General features: G+C 47.6%; 1 protein-coding gene across 1 annotated transcript in view; it reads left to right on the forward strand.

Moving 5' to 3' along the window:
- Positions 1-687: 687 nt before the first annotated feature.
- lgr4 (leucine-rich repeat containing G protein-coupled receptor 4) overlaps positions 688-26840 on the forward strand; it is a 62286-nt gene continuing 36133 nt past the window's right edge. The window contains exons 1-2 of the mRNA XM_084437052.1: positions 688-1412; positions 15538-15609. Coding sequence (XP_084293178.1) covers positions 1225-1412; positions 15538-15609 — 260 coding nt within the window. The 5' untranslated portion in view covers positions 688-1224. The remainder of the gene's footprint in view (positions 1413-15537; positions 15610-26840) is intronic.

Raw genomic sequence — 26840 nt, forward strand, 5'->3', positions numbered from 1 at the left:
ACATGAGAGTAGCTGGTGAAGCTCACTCCTCAAAGGAGCGCTGACAGTTCCTCCAAGAGGGACGTCCCTACTGGCGCAGCAGTCCCAAGAGAGAGAGCTGCTGCAACGTGGGTTTGAATCAGCATTGGTCCAACTGGTGAACACAACGCAGACAAGAGCATGACAGTTACCCATATAAGGATGTATATATATATTCTCTCTCTCTCTCTCTATATATATATATATATGGATGTAACTGGTCATGTATATATACACATATACTGTATATACACTATAGTGTGTATATATGTATGTATATATATATATACATATATACATGTATGTATGTATGTATATATATATAGCCTATATATATATATATATATATATATATATATATATGTGTGTGTGTATATATATATATATATATATATATATATATATATATAATTATATGTTTTTAATACGAGCCTCTGAAACGTGTCCGAATCGAGCCTTTAAGCAACTGTATACATATTGGTTATTTAAGATGCTTATTCCATCTGTAATTTGTAGGCCTAGTTGTCCTAGGGAGCTATTAATATGCAGGGTTATCAACACAGGCCTGGCCTCCTACACAGCGGATCGGATGGCAGGTTGTCCGGCAGGGTGCCTACTAACAGCGAGCAAGGAAAGCGGGCTAGTGGCGAGGGAGCAAAGGAAGGAAACGTGTGGAATGGCTGAAAGCTGACTGTGTTTTTCTACAGGAAACAAATCAGGAGGGGGGAACGATATCAAAAATACGGCAGGCTATGTTTCTCATTTTAAGTCCAGCAATGTAGGCTATTGAGTGAGTCTGCACTTTGACTTTGACGAAATATCCTACGTCTGCTCTGTTTGTTTAATGGGACAACGAAAACGGAAAAAGCGAAAGGTGCAGATTTGTCGTGTGGGTGCTATGCTACTTTATTTCATGGGACCAGCGCGCTATCCTGTTAGGAATATTACCCGACCCCGCGCAAGGTAAACCGCACTTATCGCGCTAAGAAAATGTCCCAGGGTTGACAAAGAGGTGAGAGTAACGGACATTTTTGCTGTGACCGATCCAATGCATTCACGTTAACAATTGAGCTCCTCGCGTTGGTAGTCCAGCTCTCAGAAACAACACGGAGGCTGTTGCTCTACAGCAGTGCCACATGAAAATTCGACAACCAGGAATAGATTTCCATTAAGGCCTTTGTTGCCCGGTCTGAACCGAACTTTATAATGCGTGCGCTTGTCATTTGGATATTGTTGTGGCTCTGTTTACACCGTGATTGTGCCGCTGGTCAAGGGCAGCCCACTCCGCCAGTCTGTTCACCATCATGCAGCTGCGACGAAGACGGAGGTGCGGATTGTTCGGGGAAGGGTCTGACCGCCGTTCCGACTGGGCTCAGCGCGTTCACCTACTACCTGTAAGTAAGCCTGATACACGTTTGGAAATGTTAAAAAGAACATCGATAATGTCACATGCATATGTTACCTTTAGGCTTTCACATTTTGAAGTGGTCAGATTTACCATGAACCAACTTTTATTCGTCAGGTAAGTTAGGCTACACTGCAGGCACTCGCTTAAACTTTACCACAATGACTGACTGGAAAATAAAGTAGGCCTAGCCTACTGTGTATTGTTCTTCTATAATTGGTAGCCCGCCTACAGGTGTATGCAGAATCACAATAGACACGTTGTCAAATTTAATTTAATATGCATTGCCAGGTAGTGTAGGCTATTGATAATGATGTCCTATTGTAGTACAAATAGTGCTTTGTTGTTGCTTATGCCTTACAGTGTTTCAATATGTCAATGATTTCCTCCCAGTATTGGATGTCATTCTTTTCCTCCTTGTCTTTTCAACCTTCTCTGTGATGGTACAGTATCTGCAAGACTGCATGCTTTCTAGCTAGACGTCCACTCCCTTGGACAAGCAGGCCTCCCCTGGGCTCAACCACCAACATGTCCACTGGTGTACGGTTCACTACAATATGCTGATCTGTGTTCCACCATGTCACCCAGGGAAGAGAGGGCCCAGTTTTATGCTCAGTTGTTTTTATAATGGGTTGTTTGGAACAACACCAGTGGGAGCCTGCTCATGACTTGAACCCCAATATTGGCCCCCCAGACTTTGCATAACTAGTCTAGAAAAACTGTGACCAGAGCATACTTGGTAGGACTAAATATTAAGTATGGCCTCACCAGAAGCCTGGTCTAAATAACAAGTACATATTCTACTGGGTAGGGCTCCTGCCTAAGAGACAAAAAGCCCCAATTATGCCCAGCTCTGCACCAAATGTTGAAGTTAAAAGTAGACAAAGAAAAATCAACAAGTGCCTATGTGTAGAATACTTTGTTGAATATATCTGAGTCTTCCTAGATTTGGATGAGCACCAGAGGAGTCTCTGTAGGAAGAACACAGCTCTTCCTGAGCAGCACAGGGGTCTCTGTAGGAAGAACACAGCTCTTCCTGAACGCCCGCGTGGCGATAGAGAAGCAGCGAGGCGGCCTACTAGTAGATCATTACTCCTTGGGACAACTCTGAGGAGAAACTGACACATCCCTCGTTAGCTAGCCTCAACTGTTTCACAATGTACTGGTTAATCATCAACTAGGGAGTCGCTCCTACAGTGTCGGGGGCTGTGTTGCTCTGTTGTTGACGTAACCAACGCTCCAACCTACCTGAATCAGGAGAGGGAAATGTGCCCTTGACAGGATCACTTTGATAGGGATCTGCTTCACATCCATATCTTAGAATGACAACAGGAATGCTTCATATCACACTCGTCTTTATTTGATTACTAAAATATGATCCTGATGTGCTGGGCTGGTTGGTACCTGTTAGAGGGTTAGGGTTAGGGTTAGGGATACCCATCCTCACTGTGTTTCCGTTCTAGAAAGGTATGCTTCGTTGTATCCTAGATTCAGAACTGTTGATCCTCTAGAATGATCATTTCAACATCATCTCTTTGCTGCTGTCAGTTCATGTCATGTTAGGACTGTGATTCTGTGGCAGATACCTAAACCCCACATAATTAGTGTTATGCATCAGTCTAGAAGATGCATGCTAGGCCTTCTGTTCTAGATCACTGGTTTAGAACACCAAGGATGTCATGACATGATTTCCAGTATTTTCAATATTTTCTGGTCAGCTATTTTGGAAATGTCTATCTGGAGCTGTCCAGATGAATGAGTGTGTGCAGGCTGGGGCACCCCAGCCCTGTGTGTCAACCGTCTGTCAGAAACGCCAGCGGGCCGATGGATTGGATTGGTCGCTGTATCTTTGGTGTGAAAGGGTACAACCTGGCACCGCCTGAGAACATTCAGCATATTACATTTTCCGTCCGACGTTCACCATCTTATGCATTGGTTGCAGGGGCGGATGTAGTCATTTTGGGGCCCAAGGCAAACACAGACATGGGGCCCTAAGCATCCCTTGTTCTCTACTCTTCAATCCTTATTTAACGGCTCTATGGGTATTTTTAGTGGCTGGATGGAGAGCATTACACTACTACTAGTAGCCCATCTACTAAAGATAGCAATGATGCTGATAATAACAAGATGTCAGTAAGATAGCCTAACTGTTAACTCAAGTGGGAGCTGAACATCAGCTCCCTCACCAGAAAAGCCCAGCAGAGGATGTAATTCCTGAGGCAGCTGAAGGAATTCAACATGCCAAAGGCAATGATGGTTCTCTTCTACACCTCCATCATCAAGTCCATCCTCACCTCCTCCATCACCACCTGGTTCTCAGCCACAACAGACAAGGACAAGGGCAGACTGCAGCGCATCATCCGCTCTGCTGAGAGGGGGATCGGTCCCTACAGGACCTGCACGCCTCCAGGACCCTAAAACAGGGTTGGCAAGATTGTGGCTGACCCCTCCCATCCTAGTCACGGTCTCTTTGACCCAATCCCCTCTGGCAGGAGACTGCGGTCCATCGGGACCAGGTCCACACGCCACAAAACCAGCTTGTTTCCCACGGCCATCAGACTCCTCAACAAGGGTCGTGTCCCCCCACGACCCCCCCCCCCCCCCACCCCGACTACACCCCTGCACCACTAGCACACAACCTTTGATCGTGCCACATACCTCAACGGCACACACACACACACGCTGTACACAACACCGCTCACCCACCATACTACACTCTACACTGCACACACACACATACACCCACCATACTACACTCTACACTGCACACACACACATACACCCACCACACTCCATTCTGTACGTATAGTGCATTTGTGCCTCCCTTTTTGCGCGCCATTTTTTTTTTACAGTTTATCATAATTTGTACATTGCTCTGTATTTTGTTTGCACAGTTTTTGTATTTTCACTGTTCTTTGTACTGTTTTGCACTGTCCTGCCCTGCACCCTGTCCTGCCCTGCATCCTGTCCTGTACCCTGTCCTGCCCTGCACCCTGTCCTGCCCTGTACCCTGTCCTGCCCTGTACCCTGTCCTGCCCTGCACCCTGTCCTGCCCTGTACCCTGCACCCTGTCCTGCCCTGTACCCTGCACCCTGTCCTGCCCTGCACCCTGTCCTGCCCTGTACCCTGTCCTGCCCTGTACCCTGTCCTGCTCTGTACCCTGTCCTGCCCTGTACCCTGTCCTGCCCTGCACCCTGTCCTGCCCTGCGCCCTGTACCCTTGTACCCTGTCCTGCCCTGCACCCTGTCCTGCCCTGCACCCTGTCCTGCCCTGTACCCTGTCCTGCCCTGTACCCTGTCCTGCCCTGCACCCTGTCCTGCCCTGCACCCTGTCCTGCCCTGTACCCTGTACCCTTGTACCCTGTCCTGCCCTGCACCCTGTCCTGCCCTGCACCCTGTCCTGCCCTGTACCCTGTCCTGCCCTGTACCCTGTCCTGCCCTGCACCCTGTCCTGCCCTGTACCCTGTCCTAAGTCATCTACAGCAGCGTATGCCTTGACCCTACTCAAATTCCTAATATGTGTGAACCATACAGATACACAAATATACAGATCTTGAATCTTGAACTACTTTGAGTAGTTAGATACATTAGCTAGCGAGCCTAGATGTCTCACATGACGTGAATCATCTCATATTAAGCTATAGTGTTAGCTAGCTAGCTAGCTAGTTATTGTTTATTAATCATCTCATATTAAGCTATAGTGCTAGCTAGCTAGCCAGCTAGTTATTGTTTATGAATCATCGGGCTTGGCAGTGACTTAGTTGGAAGAAACGCCTGACAATGAATAGTAGTGTGACTTACTTACTAGCTGGTTATTATTTGTTATCACTAGGGCTGGGTTCCAAAAATCGATTCATCGATTCTGAATCAAATGATTCTGAATCGATTCATGAATCCCAAAATCGATCTTTTATTTAATGAATGAATGAATGAATACATGAAGGAATGAATAGTTCCTTAATTCATTCAATGATTCATTCATTCATTCATTTTTGGAAATCAGTATCGATACCCAGCCCTAGTAATGATGTGTTGCATAACTTGGCAGTCATGTAATTAAGGTTACAGCTAAAACAGGTTTTGGTAACACTAACTGAATCGATATTGAATCGAATCGAATTGAATCATGATAATTCGATTTGATTGCAATTTTGAGGCATTTTCACAAGTAATTAAGGTTATTTATCGGTCTATTATGAGTCTATATGGAACAAGTATACCACTTATTGAATTTGGTACATTTTAACATAAGTTTCAGTCATCCGGACATTTCAGAGATACGAACGACCTTCGGTCCCGTTGGGTTTGGATAAGTGGAGTCCTACTGTATTCACTTCAGGCCCTTACAGTATGTGAAAGGTTGTCTCTCTTTCTCTCTGTCTCTCTCTGTCTCTTCTGGACATTCTTTTTCTTCCTTCCATCTTGAACTCTTGGTGTCCCCTCCACTCCCTCGGTCGTGTGCATGGCGATCAGCGCTGGGGTGAGGGATCAGCGTGGATTAGTAAGACGCATCCCAGCTGTGTGGCTGCTCTCCTGGCTCCCTCCGAGGGAGAGGAGATGGTGGGAGGCTAATAGAATCAAGGATATACAAGCAGCCAGAGCGAGACAGAGACAGATTGGGCCGTATGGTGTTTTATTTTTTCCCCATTTTTCATTGTCCCGGTTAAAAAAAAATTCAATCATATTTTTTCAAGCAGTCAGAAACCTGCTTTAGCCCCCCGGTGGCTAATTTAGCAACACACTATACAGGTCAGAGGTCAGAAACTAGCGTCCACAACAAGGCAGTGGTAGGTGGTGTTAGTAGCTTCTAAGATAGTGGTATGTGATATGGTGTTTGTCTTTCTTCATCATATTACATTACAAATTGCTCAAATGTCCTATTTTATTTCACAAATTTCCCCAAAATTTCAAATTTCTATGCTTTACCACGTTTGCCTTAAATCCATTTTTTTGCTTGTATTCCGTGATTCTGTCGATGTTATCCACATTGAAATCATAGGGCCCCACACACACAGACATGCAGATAGATAGACACACACCCACACAAACACACAAACACACAGGTTTGCAGATAATGACAGAAACAGGCTGATTCCAGGCAGGACTCTTATAGGAACGCTGCAGGTTCTGCCGTCCTCAGAGGTCCAGGAAATGATTCCCCAGAAGGTTGGCTTTGTTTGGGTTTTTCCTCCAGCCGGATGGCGTTTTACCTCCACAGGGATTATGGGAGTAGTAGTTCTTTCTGAAAGTGTTGATCAGGACGTGCCATATAGGTAATGTCTCCTGGGGGTGGGGGGGGGGGGGTAGCAGGACCGGGGGGCTGCCTGCCTCTATGGTCTGTTTGAGTGTGCTCATAAGGCCTCTATGGTGTGTTGGAGTGCTCATATGGCTGCCTCTATGGTGTGTTGGAGTGCTCATAAGGCCTCTATGGTGTGTTGGAGTGCTCATAAGGCCTCTATGGTGTGTTGGAGTGCTCATAAGGCCTCTATTGTGTGTTGGAGTGTGCTCATAAGGCCTCTATGGTGTGTTGGAGTGCTCATAAGGCCTCTATGGTGTGTTGGAGTGCTCATAAGGCCTCTATGGTGTGTTGGAGTGCTCATAAGGCCTCTATGGTGTGTTGGAGTGTGCTCATAAGGCTGCCTCTATGGTGTGTTGGAGTGCTCATAAGGCCTCTATGGTGTGTTGGAGTGTGCTCATAAGGCCTCTGGTGTGTTGGAGTGCTCATAAGGCCTCTATGGTGTGTTGGAGTGCTCATAAGGCCTCTATGGTGTGTTGGAGTGCTCATAAGGCCTCTATGGTGTGTTGGAGTGCTCATAAGGCCTCTATGGTGTGTTGGAGTGCTCATAAGGCCTCTATGGTGTGTTGGAGTGTGCTCATAAGGCTGCCTCTATGGTGTGTTGGAGTGCTCATAAGGCTGCCTCTATGGTGTGTTGGAGTGCTCATAAGGCCTCTATGGTGTGTTGGAGTGCTCATAAGGCCTCTATGGTGTGTTGGAGGGCTCATAAGGCCTCTATTGTGTGTTGGAGTGTGCTCATAAGGCTGCCTCTATGGTGTGTTGGAGTGCTCATAAGGTCTAGGTCTTGGCAGCTGAAAGGGAAGCAGTCCTGCCCGAGGGAAACAGGTGAGGACAGAGCAGCTCTGGACTCTCAGGATGAAGAGGGGCCCCTCGGCCCGGCGACAGCGCCGCCCCCCCCCCTCCTCTACTGTAGCCGTGGGGCCAGCCTATTATATCTCTGCAGGATATGATGAGTGACAAAAGGCTGTGAGGTTCTCCAGGGCATGTGTGCGTCGTGCATGAGGCATGTGCGGTCATTCGCATATGCTGGCCCGGGAGGGGGTAGGGGAGTGTGGCCCACATCTCAATTGAAGCCCTTTCATAGTGCGAACAAGCACAAGCTGGGCCTTGGGAGGAGGGGGAAGGAGGGGTGGTTTAGGGGTCTTCCACCCCACTGGTCCAGCCAGCTCGCCTGCCATTGGTGCCCTCTGTCCCTCCCTCCCTCCCTCCCTCCCTCCCTCCCTCCCTCCCTCCCTCCCTCCCTCCCTCCCTCCCTCCCTCCCTCCCTCCCTCCATCCATCCCCCCCTCCCTCCCACCATCCCTCCATCCATCCATCTGACGCTGAATCACACTTTTGTTCGTGGTCAGCAGAGGTGAAAAGAGCCAGTCAGTCAGTAGTTTGCCCGCAAACAGGATGACTGCTGGATGAGAAAATGTTTACCTCTCTCTCTCTCTCTCTTTTTCTCTCTCTCTCTCTTTCTCTTTCTCTCTACCTAGCTATATCTGGCTGTATAACACTCTTATAACACTCTTTATCATAAACACATGCACACTGTAAACTCATTATCGGTTTGATTTTTTTCTACCAAGTAATTCCAAAACGACAAGAGAAGCTGCATGAATTCCCTCTTCCTGAGTCACACCAGTCTTCCCGGTCCCAGAGCGTTCTGATACAGACCTGCTATCTTGGCAGGCTGCTTGTTTGCGCTCCTGCTAAGTGAGTCAGACTGGTACCCATGTGGTAAATACTTGACCTCCCTCGGCCGGCCGGCCCGCCTGTGCGTCTGGGCAGACAGAGAGCGCTTGTTCCTCCCCGGTGGGCTCGGTACCTCAGAGCCCTCCTCTCCACACCTCTCTCACCTCCTCTGGTCAGGAAGAAGCAATGACCTGTGGAGGTAGCTGGACTTTAAGCCTTGCTTTTTCTTTTTATTAGGTGATATGATACCCGGCATCATAAATGGTAGACAAGATGGTTGTAAAAACACTAAGGGCCGGTTGCACAGACATGGATTAAGTCTGGTCATGGATTAAGCCTGGTCATGGATTAAGCCTGGTCCTGGACTACATGGAGATTGTCCATTGAAAGTACAATTTAGTCCATGACTAGGCTTGATCCATGTCTGTGTAACCAGCCTTAAGATCGTTTATTTGGCTTCTATGGAAAGGATATCTCAGTTTGAGATATTTACAAGAAATATAGTTTAAGATAAATATACACCTGTTGCCTGATTTTTAAGTATTATTATATTTTTTAAGTATTATTATTACTTCCCAACATTATCCTTTATGAGTTGATCACACCTTGACATCATCACGAAGAGCAGCACCAGTTTATTCAAATACATTGATACCATCGTGGTCTAGGACTGGATGGTCTAGGACTGGATGGTCTGGGACTGGATGGTCTAGACTGGATGGTCTAGACTGGATGGTCTAGGACTGGATGTTCTAGGACTGGATGGGCTAGGACTGGATGTTCTGGGACTGGATGGTCTAGACTGGATGGTCTAGACTGGATGGTCTGGCACTGGATGGTCTAGACTGGATGGTCTAGGACTGGATGGTCTAGACTGGATGATCTAGACTGGATGGTCTGGGACTGGATGTTCTAGGACTGGATGGTCTAGACTGGATGGTCTAGGACTGGATGTTCTAGACTGGATGGTCTGGCACTGGATGGTCTAGGACTGGATGGGCTAGACTGGATGGTCTAGACTGGATGGTCTAGGACTGGATGGTCTAGGACTGGATGGGCTAGACTGGATGGTCTGGGCCTGGATGGTCTAGGACTGGATGGTCTAGACTGGATGGTCTAGGACTGGATGGTCTGGGCCTGGATGGTCTAGACTGGATGGTCTAGACTGGATGGTCTAGACTGGATGGTCTAGGACTGGATGGTCTAGACTGGAGGGTCTAGGACTGGATGGTCTAGGACTGGATGGGCTAGACTGGATGGTCTAGACTGGATGGTCTAGGACTGGATGGTCTAGACTGGATGGTCTAGACTGGATGGTCTAGGACTGGATGTTCTAGACTGGATGGTCTGGCACTGGATGGTCTAGACTGGATGGTCTGGGCCTGGATGGTCTAGGACTGGATGGGCTAGACTGGATGGTCTAGGACTGGATGGTCTAGGACTGGATGGTGTAGGACTGGATGGTCTAGACTGGATGGTCTAGGACTGGATGGTCTAGACTGGATGGTCTAGACTGGATGGTCTAGGACTGGATGGTCTAGGACTGGATGGTCTAGACTGGATGGTCTAGGACTGGATGGTCTAGACTGGATGGTCTAGGACTGGATGGTCTAGACTGGAGGGTCTAGGACTGGATGGTCTAGGACTGGATGGGCTAGACTGGATGGTCTAGACTGGATGGTCTAGGACTGGATGTTCTAGGACTGGATGGTCTAGACTGGATGGATAATGGGCCCTCAGGATCTTTGTGATTGATGTGGCAACTGGGAGACGGCATCCCACACACGACCACTATTCCACTATTCACTATTCCACTATTCCACTAGTCCACTATTCCACTATTCCACTATTCCACTATTCCAGCCCATTTCAACCTTTATTCTCTAAGACTTACTTACTAGATTCCTATTAGTGTTTATTTGCACTCTTGTACGTTTAGATTTCTGTGTATTTTGTAGGCTATTTTAAAAACATTGTTTCATTGTTAATTGACAACGTTTATTGTACACTAATGATATAATTAACGCAGGTAGGGTAGATAGATGAGCTACGATGGCTCTGGGAAACGTGGCCCTGACCAGTAATATTCACTTGCACAATGAGATGTCAACCCCCAATACTCATGTAGACTTTTACTTGTTATTTATAAATATGGCAACTCAAGCTTTGCTCAATGATGATGATGATTTGCTCAATGACATCTGCAATATTGGAATAGTTACTAGCAACTATTGGAATAGTTACAAGTTTCTAATAAATTAAATAAGTATATAATTATTTTTGAAAACTGAAATTGTTACTAGTCACTATAGGAATAGTGACTAGTAGCCAAATAAGTCACTTAAAAAAAGGAGAATTCATGCCTGCCACAGACGACTGGATCTGATATGATTTCTACACTTGCCTCAGTGCCATCCTCACCCCCCCTCAGCGTCATCCTCACCCCCCCCCCTCAGCGTCATCCTCACCCGCCCCCCTCAGCGTCATCCTCACCCCCCCTCAGCGCCATCCTCACCCCCCCCCCTCAGCGTCATCCTCACCCCCCCTCAGTGCCATCCTCACCCCCCCCCCCCCCTCAGCGCCATCCTCACCCCCCCTCAGCGTCATCCTCACCCCCCCTCAACACCATCCTCACCCCCCCCCTCAACACCATCCTCACCCCCCCCCCTCAGTGCCATCCTCACCCCCCTCAGCGCCATCCTCACCCCCCCTCAACACCATCCTCACCCCCCCACAACTCATCACCCAGAAATCCAGCCAAGAGGAAGGAGTCCCAGTTAGTTAGTTCCCTCTGTCCCAGCAAGCCTCTATCAGGCGTCTCTGCCCTCTTCCTCCTGTCAGTCCTGGCTGCTCTTGCTGTTCTTGGCACGCTAGCTTCCCCTCCCTCCCCGCCCTGGCAGCGCGCCAGCCCCAGTGTCCGACCCACCCACACACATACCACATACACGCCTCCTCTCCTCTCCCCTGCACTCCGCTCCTCCCCGCTCCTCTCTGCTCGCTGCTCTGCTGGGCGCTGCTCGGCACGCGCTGGGCTGCCGCGCTGCTCTCTCATGTGGGCTGCTGTGGCGGCGCTGTGGCTTCGGTTGGAACCTCGTCTGGTCTGTGGACTAACGGCAGCGGCCTGGATAATTGTGAGGCCACGTTAACCCCAGGCTCAGACCAGGCTCCTAACACGACCCAACGCAGGCCACTCCTGCCCCACTAGCTCACCACATCATGTCACTCTGTCCTAGTTTGTGTTCTTGTGTTTACAGAGAGGCAGTGGTTGGGATTAAGAGCGCTGATTTAATGCTACTGTTAAACAGGTCAGATCATCCTCCTTGTTGAGGGACGTGGGCTGAGGTCTCGGTCGGGTCAGATCATACTCCTTGTTAAACAGGTCAGATCATACTCCTGGTTGAGGGACGTGGGCTGAGGTCTCGGTCAGGTCAGATCATACTCCTTGTTGAGGGACGTGGGCTGAGGTCTCAGTTCAGGATTGCTGGAGTTCATAGAGGTGCTGTGTTGAGACTTGATGCAGCTCCAGCATGTTTGGCAGTGCAAGTAATGTTGCTTTCTTATGCACAGACGTCTCCTAGGCATAGTCTGGCAAGAGTTACAAGAGGTTTCTCCTTTTAGGGAGAGTGCTCAATAGTAGCTTTGGTCAAATAGAAATGTAAAAAGGAGATTGTTTGATACAATATTGATCCTGTTTTATCTACACCCCAGGGAGGTAATGTTTTTGGTGGCGTGTGTGCGTGCGTTTGTTTGTTTGTTTGTTAGCAGGGGAGCGTTCAAATTCAGCGAACATAGCGAAAGTTGGCAAACTATTTTCTGTTAGCTTTGTGTTCGCCACAAACGTTTGCTAACAGAAGCTAACAGTCTGGAGAGGTAGTTCGCCAGTAACGGAACGAGGATCACAATGGACCCAGGCTTGTAGCCTAACGGTATTTTGGAACATTGTAGCGTTCATGCGAACTATTTGGAACGTTCATTAAAAGCCGTTCAAATGTGACCGTTTGGAGAAAACATGTTTGCGACGAACGTTCGCCTCTGTTAGCTGAATTTGAACGCAGCCCAGGATTGCGTAAAAACTACTGGACCGATTTTCATGAAACTCGGTGGAAGGGTGTAGCATGGTCCATCTTAGAACAGATACAATTTTGGAGCAGATTCGAATCACGGGTGGGTCCACTGGCCGCCCAAATACAGCCGGGCTGGCTATTCACCTCCATTCATGTTTTGGACTACGATTACGTGAAAACTACCACACCAATTTTCATGACACATGGTGGAGGGGTGCATCATGGGCCACATTAGAACCCATTACATTTTGGAGCAGATCCGAATCACGGGCCGGGTCCACGAATTAAAACAACCACAGAGCCGCCCAAACATGGCCGCCCATTCACCTCCAGTCATTTGTTGGACTCAGGACCGCTTATTTCTCCAGGGTAAAGTGGGGGAACTCCACCGACCTGGGCTCAGGAGCCAGACAGTCATTGTCAATGGGGGGTTGAAACGGACATATCTGGACATGAGGGGTTTTGACGGGCATGAAGCTCTCCACCTAACGACTGCAGCACTACTAAACATGTCCTGCTTGCATGTATGTGCGCGCGCACACAGCCACGGAATGCATTCCTGGGCGAAGGTCTGCGCTGTCCGAGCACCATTTCTAGATAAATAACCGTTTATCATAGCTGCATTCTGGGAGTTGGGTCTGACAGAACAGCGTCTTGATGAGTACAGCAGACTCTCAGGCTGCTCCTTCTCCCCCTGCTCCTCACGCTGGCCACTCCAGGTCTCTCCTGCTCACTCCCCCACATGCTTCCTCCCTCCCTCCCTCCCCTCCTCCCTCCTCCCCCTCTCTCCCTCCCCTCCTCCCCCTCCATCCCTCCTCCCCCTCCCTACCAGGCTCAGCAGCCAATAGCCTGTAAAAGATGCTGTGTGATGCGGGTTGAGGGTTCTGTCAGAACAGCTGAATGTATCAGAGGGACCACCAGCGATGACATCCCCAGCATGCGTCTCCAGACCCAGACCAGACCCACACCAGACCCACACCAGACCCACACCAGACCCACACCAGACCAGACCCAGACCAGACCCAGACCAGACCCAGACCAGATCCAGACCAGACCCAGACCAGACCCACACCAGACCCACACCAGACCCACACCAGACCCAGACCAGACCCAGACCAGACCAGACCAGACCAGACCAGACCCAGACCAGACCAGACCAGACCAGACCAGACCCAGACCCAGACCCAGACCCAGACCCAGACCAGACCCAGACCCAGACCAGACCCAGACCAGACCCACACCAGACCCACACCAGACCCACACCAGACCCAGACCAGACCAGACCCAGACCAGACCAGACCAGACCCAGACCAGACCCAGACCAGACCAGACCAGACCCACACCAGACCCACACCAGACCCAGACCAGACCCAGACCAGACCCACACCAGACCAGACCCAGACCAGACCAGACCCAGACCAGACCAGACCAGACCAGACCCACACCAGACCAGACCAGACCAGACCAGACCCAGACCAGACCCAGACCAGACCCACACCAGACCAGACCAGACCAGACCCAGACCAGACCAGAGGGGGTAGAGGAGGGTGGATGGGGCTGGGGGGTAGAGGAGGGGGGATGGGGCTGGGGGGGGGTAGAGGAGGGTGGATGGGGCTGGGGGGTAGAGGAGGGGGGATGGGGCTGGGGGGGGGGGTGGGGGTGGGGGGTAGAGGAGGGTGGATGGGGCTGGGGGGTAGAGGAGGTAATTGGATAAGCAATATGGGAGAGGGAGATGGCACAGGGACGATGGGGGCTCCTATTGGGGGCCACATTTGTGCCTGGAAACTTGGTGTGTGTGTGTGTGTGTGTGCGCGCGTGTGTGTGTGTGTGCGCGCGTGTGTGTGTGTGTGCGCGCGTGTGTGTGTGTGTTTTGGGGGGGGGGGGGGGGGGCAGAGCAGTAGCAGGGCAATACGATCCTTTGAGGATTCAGTCCAGAGGGCCACACACACACACACACACACACACACACACACAGCTCTGGAGGTCTGGCAGTGAAATCCAAGATGCTTTCTCTCATTTAGGGGGTTTCACTTTATTAAGGGATGCAGGCTGTTTTTTTCTAGTCCCTGTTGTGCTGCATCTGCACATCTGGTGTCTGTGGTCTCGGCTTTGAAGCCAGTGAATGGATTCCTAATCAAGATGGGCGACCGAGTTGAAAGCCTGTCTGTGTTGAGTTGTAGATCCTCTCCAGGGACCTGACAGCTAATGGATATAACTGGTGTCGATGCAATTTTTGCTGACTTTATCCATCCATCCGAAGATATCACTTAACAAATGCACATCCACGACATAACTGTCTCTATTCTGTAGCTCGAGTCAAGACATGTCCGTGTTTTTAGATTTGGCACTATTTATGTGTTGAAAAAGAGGTTTGATGTGAAGTAATCAGTATTTTAGGATGAATCTTAAATCCTAAAACCTTTATTGGCTCAGATGTGTTAAGCATTACTAGAGTTGGCTCTCAAATAAGCCTCTCTAGTCCTGTCCTATCTGTAGTCCCGTATGAGTCAGGCAGGGAGGGGAACCTGGGCGCTGAGCATACCTGGCGTGCTGCTACACGCCTCTCTCCTCCTCCCCAGGGCTCCACTCTCAGGAAGAAAGGTACAGAAAGGGTTCTCTGCTTGTCCCTGTGGGGGAACCCTCTAAAAACCTCTGAAGAACCCTTCTGGTTCCAGGTAGACACACACTACCAAAACAGGATGTAACATTGTGGGAGCAGGGCTTGTATTCACAAAGAATATGAAGATTGCTTACCTAGGATCAGGCCTTCCCCTTTGTAGAATATTATTCACTGTGATCCAAGCGGGAAAACTGATCCTGGGTCACTCTGAGATCACAACCAGGCCTAAACACAAATCTTCTGTATTCTGGAATTCAAATCCTCTGTATCTCCAATTTAAAATCCATATAAATGAGATTAGATATGTGGTTATGACAACATTGTTGTTGGAGGTCATATCTCGTCAACCTTGACATGGATTTGTTCAAACCTTTAGAACCTCATCGCAGTGTAATTTATTCAGGACAGTTGAATGTGTGAATGAGACTGTATTTCATCTTCCTGTGTTTGTCTCCACAGTGATGTCAGCATGAACAACATCACAGAGCTGCCTGCCTTGGTGTTCAAGAGCTTCCCGTGCCTGGAGGAGCTGTGAGTTCTCCTCCTCCTCCTGCAACACACACCGCATGCTCCTCAGATGTGTTCACATCACAATCTGGGTTAGCCATGTTGTTTTGTGAATAAGCTGGGTGGCAACAGCTCACTATGGAGGCCTCATTCAGTGTGCGTATCTAATCTGCCTGTGAGTTTGTCATTGCTGTACTCTTTAAATACCCCTCAGTCTGGCCGGGCTGGAGGCGCAGATAAGATCAGTCTAGCTGATATGAGGTGACGCGCCGCCCTGAGGAGGCTGAATGTCCGGCGTCTCCGCGCCTGGAGGCTCTTTGTGGCAGCGGTGTTTTCTCAGCGGTGCGCGTGTCTTTCATCCCGGCCTGCCTTTGCTTTCCTTCGTCTTCTCCAAACACTCCTCGGACGGCTTTGTTGAGGGGCGATTTGCTTTTCATCGCGTCGAGCGGAGGAATGCAAAAGGCAGGAAGGAAGAAGGCAAAACAATGGTTTCCATGACAACTGGAGCTCTAAAAAAAAATAAAAAAAAAAATTGCTGCACTCGTACTGCTCCACCTTACCTTCCCCTCAGAGACCTGCCGGAGAGCACCTCGCTCAAATACTTTAGTGTATTTGAGGTGCATTTGATTTTCCGTTGAGTTTGCACTTTTGGGACTGTCTGCACTTTTTCAACCAAATCAAGGCCACTTCAAGTATTTGCAAATAGTGTTTAGCGCTGCCAGGTCTGCTGTGAAGATGTTCTGTTGGTGCAGTGTTCTACGAGTCCAGTGTATTCCACTGGTTTAGAACCCACTGGTTTAGAACCCACTGGTTTAGAACCAGTGGAATCCAGTGTTCTAGGGCTCTGGTGATTGACAGCGGTCATGGGTTCACTGGCATGTTGGTTTAACCTTCCTGTGGAACAAGTCTTCACACTTGTCTGGATGAACTGTAGATAGCTTCTCTGTAGCTCAAGGGCTGGTAAGACTGTTCAGATCAGTGAACTACTGCTGGAGCCCTGAGAGAAAGAGAGAGAGAGGGAGGGAGGGAGGGAGGGAGGGAGAGAGAGGGGTCACGCAGCCCTCTCTCTCTCTTACTGTCTTTCTCATCTTTCTTTCTCTTGCTCCGTCCTGTGCTAAGCATAACAGCCCTGCGGCCATGCTGACAGACGCAGAGAGGGGCTGTCATCCCCTGCACTTTAAGTTTGTGTACTTAAGGTTGTCAGTCTCTCTCTCTCTCTCTCTCTCTCTCCCTCTCTCTCTCTCTCTCTCTCTCTCTTGAACTAATGAAACTGTAGACCGACCCAACTACAGGCAACCAACAAGCAGGCTTAGTCTGTGCTGTTGTTGTAATAAGGTAGGCTAGGCTAGGTTGTTGTTGTAATAAGGTAGGCTAGGCTAGGTTGTTGTTGTAATAAGGTAGGCTAGGCTAGGTTGTTGTTGTAATAAGGTAGGCTAGGCTAGGTTGTTGTTGTAATAAGGTAGGCTAGGCTAGGTTGTTGTTGTAATAAGGTAGGCTAGGCTAGGTTGTTGTTGTAATAAGGTAGGCTAGGCTAGGTTGTTGTTGTAATAAGGTAGGCTAGGCTAGGTTGTTGTTGTAATAAGGTAGGCTAGGCTAGGTTGTTGTTGTAATAAGGTAGGCAAGGTTGCCTGGCAAGTTAGTTGATGTAATTTAGTGGGAGTGTTGTTAGAGGGGAGGAGGATTGGGTTGTTCCTCAGCTAGACTTTGCACATTCTTCCTGCCTTAGTCAAGCCCAGGGGGACAGGTTCTGAATGTGTTAAGAGAAAGGGAGTGGGTGGGGAGGTACCTCACTCTAATTTGTTGGTAGGTTTGTGTGTGGTACGAAGAGGCCATAGCAGCAGTACAGCCTTGATGTTGCGAGACTTTCACCTTATTGTCCCCTGCCTGATGAACTCAGGGGGAGACGATTTAAATCATGCCTGACCACGGCGTCCATTCTGAGATTCTATAAGAGCCCATATTCAGCCTGTGATGCGCAGTACCACAGCCCACCACTAGGAGTAATGCAGAGTACCACAGCCCACCACTAGGAGTGATGCACAGTACCACAGCCCACCACTAGGAGTGATGCTCAGTACCACAGCCCGCCACTAGGAGTGATGCACAGTACCACAGCCCACCACTAGGAGTGATGCACAGTACCACAGCCCACCACTAGGAGTGATGCACAGTACCACAGCCCACCACTAGGAGTGATGCACAGTACCACAGCCCACCACTAGGAGTGATGCGCAGTACCACAGCCCACCACTAGGAGTGATGCACAGTACCACAGCCCGCCACTAGGAGTGCTAGCCACAGTTTCCCAATGTTTCCTATTGCCAATACATTTTAGTTTAGTACACAAAAAACGATTCTTAGTATCATACAGGTATAGTCCATTGTACTCCGGGACCGTTCTACTTCCCAGTTCAGAGTTCAGAGCCTAACACCGTGTCCTAACTACACGCGACCGAGCGTCAGCGACAAAAAGCGTTCCATTGCTTTGTTTTCTATTGTTATGTCCTAACTGGACGCGAGCGACGCAGCTCGAAGCGGCGCGACGTTTTAACTGCCCTTTTGACGCTCGCCCTGTTCCTATTTTCCTCCTGTCGCTCGCGTTCGTTCTTTAACTGTCTTCAGTTGGGAATATAGACAAGTGACGTAACAGAACAGGAAATTTAACGGTTTCAGTTAGGACAGCAAGCGTGCGTTGTCGCGTTCTGTTGCTCGCGTCGCAAGCAGTTAGGACACGGTGTCAGGAGCTTAGTAGCTCTTTTGGTGTTAAAGGGGTAGTTCAGAATTTGGGACATAGAGCCTAATTTACGACTTACCCATAATGTTGTTGATTGATGGAGAACATTTTCAGCTAATTCCATGCTGTCTCTCGTGCGGGCTCTATGTCCCAAATTCTGAACTACCCCTTTAACACCAAAAGAGCTACTAAGCTCCTCGCCGGACACGCCTGGAACACCTCCCTAGGGAGGCGCCCAGGAGGCATCCTCACTAGATGCCCGAACCACCTCAACTGGCTCCTTTCGACGCAAAGGAGCAGCGGCTCTACTCCGAGTCTCTCCCGGATCGAGAGCTTTGCCTTGCCTGCTCAATCTTGAGTCTAGAATTAGCTAGTTTTACCAGCAGTCTAGAATTAGCTAGTTTTTCTTAGTTAGCAATGCCTATGCATAAAACTAAACGAAAATGCATCTTTCCTGGATGCCAGCAGGAATGGGATGATAAGGTCTCCTTCTTTCAACTCCCGAGTAAAGCTGAAATGAGAAGCAAATGGTTAGCATTTTTGAAGAGCCATGGTGTTACAGAGGAGTCTGTCACCGCTAGCGCCCGCCTCTGCAGCAAACATTTCACTCCCGAAAGCTTCTGCAATTATAATATGAGGCTTTTGGGTTTCACGGACTCACGACTGGTCCTGGTGAATTCGGCGGAGCCAACCATCTCCCTCCCCGGCCTCCATTCTCCTCCTGTCGCATCAACCTTTGGTGCCGACACCGCTGCCTTGTGTGCTTATAGCTAACGTTATAACGTTAGCTAGGTAACGTAAGCAATAGGAAAATACACTGCTACGTTAATCTACAAAATATGTGTCTTGACATTTATGTGGTAATGTCAGCTATGATGAATTATATGTAATCTTAGGAGGAATTATAGCTAACATTAGCTATGTAGTTTGTTGCAGATGGGAGTGTGTATATAACCTTAGTCTAGCTAACATAGCTAGCAGCACCGACCAGGCGACCACCCACCAAATAACGTTACGGATGATATATTATGACTATAAGCGTTAACTATACAGAAACTGCCTGCCATATTTGTGGCACCTGATGTGCGTATGGGTTCACCGGTAATGGTTACAGTATATTTCTCCAGCGGGAGACCGGGAGGCGGGAGCGAGGGGGATGGTTAGGTAGACCAGCTGCAGCTGGAGAAAGACGCACCCTCTCCCAGTGAAGCGGTGCTCGGCGGCTACTGGCTGAACACTCCAGTTCTGTTGGATATGTTGCGGGAAAGTTGAAGCCGAGTGCTCGTTATTCTCACACATAGCATTGCCAACGAGAGTGGATGAGTCTGTCCCGATTATCAACTCCGGTAGTGTACGCTTCTTCGCGCTATCAGCGCTGTTCAAGCCAGTGACTAAAAGGTACATTTTAAACAACTTTTTCCATTGATCCCAAGGGACGACAGGATCGCCTGGGAGGGATAGGAATGGGTCCGGATGTGGCAGGGAGAAAATAGGGACAGACTCATACATTCCTCATTGCCTGTTTTTGTATTTTGCATCTAAGAGCAGTAACACTGGCGCGTTGGTATAGAGTAGCTACAGTTTTACCTGTGTTGTTTGTCAGGAGGTAGGTTAGGAGGAAGCATCTGTGCGTTTGACTCATTAGACAAAGTGTAATTTCAACTCCTCTGTTTTCACAAAGCTGTGCCTTCCTACCACAAAAGAGACGGCGTGCCAGTGTGACAATATGCAGACCAGAGAACGGTACTATTTGACAGGTTCTTCCGTCCACACCCCCTCCCCACGCAATTGGGTGTGGCTTCGGTGCCTTCAGCAGACACGCCCCCACAGTCTCAGACCAGAGAATGCTGCTGATTTTTAACCGATTTTGAAGCCTTATTTTATATTCTTTGCGACATTTTTAATCACTCAGATTTGGCTGGGTGGTTAATGACATGTTTTCCTGTGGTGTGTGAAGCTCATAACAAAAATTTGAACTGGGTTAACCTGGACTTTAAAATAAAAATTTAAATAAAAAAAAAGAAAAAAAAAATCAATTCAAACTTGGCTTAATATTTCTTAAACGTGTGAGTGGTACTGGGTAACGTGAATGGTACTGGGTAACTTGTGAGTGGCACTGGGTAACTTGTGAGTGGTACTGGGTAACTTGTGAGTGGTACTGGGTAACTTGTGAGTGGTACTGGGTAACTTGTGAGTGGTACTGGGCAGGGCTTAAAAACGAAATTATTTTTCAATCGGTTCGCTCCGAGCAGAACCAGCATATTTAACGTTTCCGTTCTCGTGTTCCGCCACCAACATAGCGTTCCTGAACCGGTTAAGAACTAAAAATTACGTTCCGTTCACCGTTCCGGGGGTGTTAGCCTATTAGGACTCTATAGGCCTACAGTATTTCTTGTAAGGTAGGCTATAACCTAATCAACAAGTCTAGGGTTGTGGTGGCCTTATTGCCAACAATATTAGCCTTGGTGATGTGTGCTGTAGTGTAGCCTTGTTGATTATTTTACAAGAAATACGCAACATTAGTCCTATTCCTATGCCCTTAATCAACACCGTAAACTATGCACAGGTCTATCTTAAGTCATCATCATAGCTCATCATCCTTTTTAAAATATTTTCTTGTACTGTTGCTGCAAGCTATTTTATTCTGCGCCTGTAGGCCTATTGTTTGTTTTTATTTCGTTTTATTTCGTTTTATGTTATTTATAAATAATTTGTCACCTCATTCATTCATCTGCGCAATCCCTATTGTTTATGCTGCGTTCCTTTTGTATGGTAGCTCCGGATTTGGCGCCTATACGCGTAGCCTATCGTCTGGCATCCGCGGTCTTTAATATTATAGTAGCCTAATTTAACTTATGCTATTCAATGATCAGGGTTGCACGGCACATTGTCACTAAAGTGTGCTCATATTAATTAATGTAGCCTAATCATTTGGTTTGTGAAAGTCGAGACGTGACGGAAATCTGTGCAACAATAGGCTATGACTAGATTCCAAGAGGCGCGCTCGCTTTCACAGCCTAATTGCCGAGTAGAACTCTGAAGGAGGCAGACCATTAAATTCGCAAAACATAGGTTTATGCATACTAGTATACATCCAAGCAACTGTCACAAAGTACTCCGTGTTTTAAATAGCCAAACCATACTTGGAGCGAGATGCGCAACGAGTAAAAATTGGCTTCCGCTGAATGTTGGTTATACAGATAGAGGAACTTTATTGCAGACACGCAGGTCCATATAAAACATTATATTTGCACAGTAGGCTATTATTTCTTTCACTTTATTATTTGCATCATTCTTTGTGGACCAATGTTGGAATAAATTTGCCTTCGAACGTTATTGCCCACTCTGACATCCGCGGTCTTTATGTGAAATCTAGTTTTAGCCTACTGAAACATTACAGGCTATAGGCTAGCCTTCTCTTCTTCAATTAAACAAAATAAATCACATTGATATCTTTGCTAAGTAATAAGCTGTAAGGACAGGCTGAACTACTGTTTTGCACTGGCAAACAAAGGAGAGTGTGTGACAGCCCTGCGCAACGCGTGCAAATTGGCTGCCGCTGAGTGGTTGGGAAACATCAAGAATAGTCATGCATCTTAACTTGCAGAGTTTGAGAAACATCCTCAATTTTTCTAAATAGCACTTGTTGTAGAAACTTGGGAATCCTGTTTTTAGACTAGTCATGTAATCGGTTACAAAACCACCGTCTAGTCGTCAGTGAAAATAGTCGCTGCGCACATCCCTAGTCTGAACTAGGCTATGGTGTGTTGTTGTAATATCTAAATCTCTTCATTTCGCTAAGCAAGCATTTAAGATCCTGACTGTGAAATAACAGATTTAGGGGCCTAGGCTACATTACAAAAACAGGACAAGATGTAGGCTACACATTTAATAAATTTAATTTAGCCTATTCGGCCATAAAAGGCTCAGATTTCTTCTTTTTTTAAATAATTTTTAAGTTATATATGGCCTACTACAAAGAACGAAAAAATAACGTTATTAACCGGTTTTAAAGATTTCAAATTAACGTTTCTGTTCTGGAACAATTAAAGACCATTTCGTTTTCGTTTCTGTTCCTCGTAAAATACCGTTCGTTTTCGGTTTTCGTTTCCGTTCCTTGAACCGGTTCGGAGCCTTGGTACTGGGTAACGTGTGAATGGTACCGGGTAACTTGTGAATGGTACCGGGTAACTTGTGAGTGGTACCGTGTAACTTGTGAATGGTACTGGGTAACTTGTGAATGGTACTGGGTAACTTGTGAATGGTACTGGGTAACTTGAGTGGTACTGGGTAACTTGTGAGTGGTACTGGGTAACTTGTGAGTGGTACTGGGTAACTTGTGAGTGGTACTGGGTAACTTGTGAATGGTACTGGGTAACTTGTGAGTGGTACTGGGTAACTTGTGAGTGGTACTGGGTAACTTGTGAATGGTACTGGGTAACTTGTGAGTGGTACTGGGTAACTTGTGAATGGTACTGGGTAACTTGTGAATGGTACTGGGTAACTTGTGAATGGTACTGGGTAACTTGTGAGTCGTCCTGGGTAACTTGTGAGTGGTACTGGGTAACTTGTGAATGGTACTTGGTAACTTGTGAATGGTACTGGGTAACTTGTGAGTGGTACTGGGTAACTTGTGAGTGGTACTGGGTAACTTGTGAATGGTACTGGGTAACATGTGAGTGGTACTGGGTAACTTGTGAGTGGTACTGGGTAACTTGTGAATGGTACTGGGTAACTTGTGAATGGTACTGGGTAACTTGTGAGTGGTACTGGGTAACTTGTGAATGGTACTGGGTAACTTGTGAGTGGTACTGGATAACTTGTGAGTGGTACTGGGTAACTTGTGAATGGTACTGGGTAACTTGTGAGTGGTACTGGGTAACTTGTGAGTGGTACTGGGTAACTTGTGAATGGTACTGGGTAACTTGTGAGTGGTACTGGGTAACTTGTGAGTGGTACTGTGTAAATTGTGAGTGGTGGGTAAGTTCTCATTAGACAAGTGTAATTTCAACTCCTCTGTTTTCACAAAGCTGTGCCTTCCTACCACAAAAGAGACGGCGTGCCAGTGTGACAATATGCAGACCAGAGAACGGTACTATTTGACAGGTTCTTCCGTCCACACCCCCTCCCCACGCAATTGGGTGTGGCTTCGGTGCCTTCAGCAGACACGCCCCCACAGTCTCAGACCAGAGAATGCTGCTGATTTTTAACCGATTTTGAAGCCTTATTTTATATTCTTTGCGACATTTTTAATCACTCAGATTTGGCTGGGTGGTTAATGACATGTTTTCCTGTGGTGTGTGAAGCTCATAACAAAAATTTGAACTGGGTTAACCTGGACTTTAAAATAAAAATTAAAAGAAAAAAAAGAAGAAAAAAAAATCAATTCAAACTTGGCTTAATATTTCTTAAACGTGTGAGTGGTACTGGGTAACGTGAATGGTACTGGGTAACTTGTGAGTGGCACTGGGTAACTTGTGAGTGGTACTGGGTAACTTGTGAGTGGTACTGGGTAACTTGTGAGTGGTACTGGGTAACGTGTGAATGGTACCGGGTAACTTGTGAATGGTACCGGGTAACTTGTGAGTGGTACCGGGTAACTTGTGAATGGTACTGGGTAACTTGTGAATGGTACTGGGTAACTTGTGAATGGTACTGGGTAACTTGAGTGGTACTGGGTAACTTGTGAGTGGTACTGGGTAACTTGTGAGTGGTACTGGGTAACTTGTGAGTGGTACTGGGTAACTTGTGAATGGTACTGGGTAACTTGTGAGTGGTACTGGGTAACTTGTGAGTTGTACTGGGTAACTTGTGAATGGTACTGGGTAACTTGTGAATGGTACTGGGTAACTTGTGAGTGGTACTGGGTAACTTGTGAATGGTACTGGGTAACTTGTGAATGGTACTGGGTAACTTGTGAATGGTACTGGGTAACTTGTGAGTCGTCCTGGGTAACTTGTGAGTGGTACTGGGTAACTTGTGAATGGTACTTGGTAACTTGTGCATGGTACTGGGTAACTTGTGAGTGGTACTGGGTAACTTGTGAGTGGTACTGGGTAACTTGTGAATGGTACTGGGTAACATGTGAGTGGTACTGGGTAACTTGTGAGTGGTGGGTAACTTGTGAATGGTACTGGGTAACTTGTGAATGGTACTGGGTAACTTGTGAGTGGTACTGGGTAACTTGTGAATGGTACTGGGTAACTTGTGAGTGGTACTGGATAACTTGTGAGTGGTACTGGGTAACTTGTGAATGGTACTGGGTAACTTGTGAGTGGTACTGGGTAACTTGTGAGTGGTACTGGGTAACTTGTGAATGGTACTGGGTAACTTGTGAGTGGTACTGGGTAACTTGTGAGTGGTACTGTGTAAATTGTGAGTGGTGGGTAAGTTGTGAATGGTACTGGGTAACTTGTGAGTGGTACTGGGTAACTTGTGAGTGGTACTGGGTAACTTGTGAGTGGTCCTGGGTAACTTGTGAGTGGTCCTGGGTAACTTGTGAGTGGTACTGGGTAACTTGTGAATGGTACTGGGTAACTTGTGAATGGTACTGTGTAACTTGTGAGTGGTACTGGGTAACTTGTGAATGGTACTGGGTAACTTGTGAATGGTACTGGGTAACTTGTGAGTGGTACTGGGTAACTTGTGAATGGTACTGGGTAACTTGTGAATGGTACTGGGTAACTTGTGAGTGGTACCGGGGCAAAATGGGAGCGGGAGAGAAGCATATGGAGGGAATGGTGTTCTGGACTCTCGGTATGTGGATGTTTGTCACAGGAGTGTTTGGGAAATCTTATATCAGAGCTCAGGTGACGAGATGACTGGTTGTTCAAAGGCGACACAAGAATAGTGATGACTCTCCCTGACCAATCAGGAGTGTGCAGGGTTTTCCTGTCATATTTTTGTATCACTTCAACTTGCTTGGAACCCCAACAGAAGTGATACCAAAAAAGTACTAGACACTAACCTCAACTTTTGCCCGACCAAAAACGTTGAGTTGAGCCGGTACCATCATGGGTCCAGTATGTGGGGCTAAAAGACTGATCCATGTGTTTATGTTTGTGTGTGTTTTATGGCTTCGTCCTGATTTGCCTTCAGTTAGTTCGTCAGTCAAGTTCAATAAAGGCCAAGGTCATGCCAATGAAATCATTCAATATTTGTTTTAACTGAACATAAATACAACCTCCATCCTGAAATCCCCTGCTCGTTCTTTCCAACCACAACAAATGCTCACCAGAGGCCATATACTGTGAAGATGTGTGAGAAGTTTGTTTGTTTGTCCTGGAAGAGTGTTGCTTGGTTTGACTGGGAGCCAAGTCAGTCTGAGAGAGAGACAGGAGAGGGAGAGAGAAAAAGAGACAACCATGTCGTTTTTCCAAATCCTAATTTAACAATTTTGGTCAACCACAACAAATGTGTGTTTGTAAACACAGCGTGTGACGGTCTCAGACAGGGCCGGTGTGCATCTGAGGGGTTGTGTTGAGGTCTCAGGCTCTCAGGTGATGCTCTCTGGGGCCTCGCTGATGGACCCCTGGCTATGTCTGCTCCAGCAGGGCTGCGTTCAGCAAGGGAAAACATTCAGCAGCGTTGCAGACAAATGTCATTTAATTTAATATACGCACACAGTTTATATGTAGAGTATTTCCATGTGGATGTTCTGTAATGTTGCATCCTCCCCGAGGACCTCAGCCTCAGTAAGACGGCAAAGCAGAGGTGCTGGAAGAGGGGGCTTTTAGAGTCAGATGAGGGCAGCTGTTTAATAGAGGTGGGGCCGTTACCAAGCAGAGGTGGGGCCGTTACCCAGCAGAGGTGGGGTTGTACCAAGCAGAGGTGGGGCCGTTACCAAGCAGAGGTGGGGCCGTTACCAAGCAGAGGTGATGGAGGAGATGGGGTTTTTAGAGTCAGGTGAGAGCCGGGGTATCTGTCATGGCGTAGTTGTGAGCACATCCGACTTGCGAGCGCAAGGTTGCAGGTTTGCGTCCCGCCCTGGATAATCCCTTCAAATCAAATCAAACTTTATTTGTATAGCACATTTCATACACAGTTACAACACAATCAAATCAAACTTTTTTTGTATAGCGCATTTCATACACAGAGGAAACACAATGCGCTTTACAGAGAGCAATGGAAGGGTGGGCATAGGTCCCACCCCTACATATACCTTAACAAAGGAATAAGTGACAGAAAAACACAAAGCAGAGCGAAATGAAGTCCGTCACACTAGCACTAGATACATCAGCTATCTTGCTAGGTAGTACTTGTAGTCAGCTAGACTAGGCTAAGTGTAGCTAGTGCCTAACAACACTAGCTAGTGGCCTGTTTATCTAGACATGCGTGACGGTATTAGAGCGTAAAACGTCAGCTGAGTGGAGGGAGTTTTATCAAATAGCCTAGCGAAGTTTAGCTTGTGTACGGTTTGTATGGAGTGCTAGTAACGCCATGTGAACTCTCACTTTCATATAGGCGTTCTACCTCCACCCATTTTGTACCACGATAAACTATAGGGTTTTATAGTTTATAG

Source organism: Borostomias antarcticus, assembly GCF_949987555.1.
Source record: "Borostomias antarcticus genome assembly, chromosome: 4".
In the NCBI taxonomy this organism is placed as follows: Eukaryota; Metazoa; Chordata; class Actinopteri; order Stomiiformes; family Stomiidae; genus Borostomias; species Borostomias antarcticus.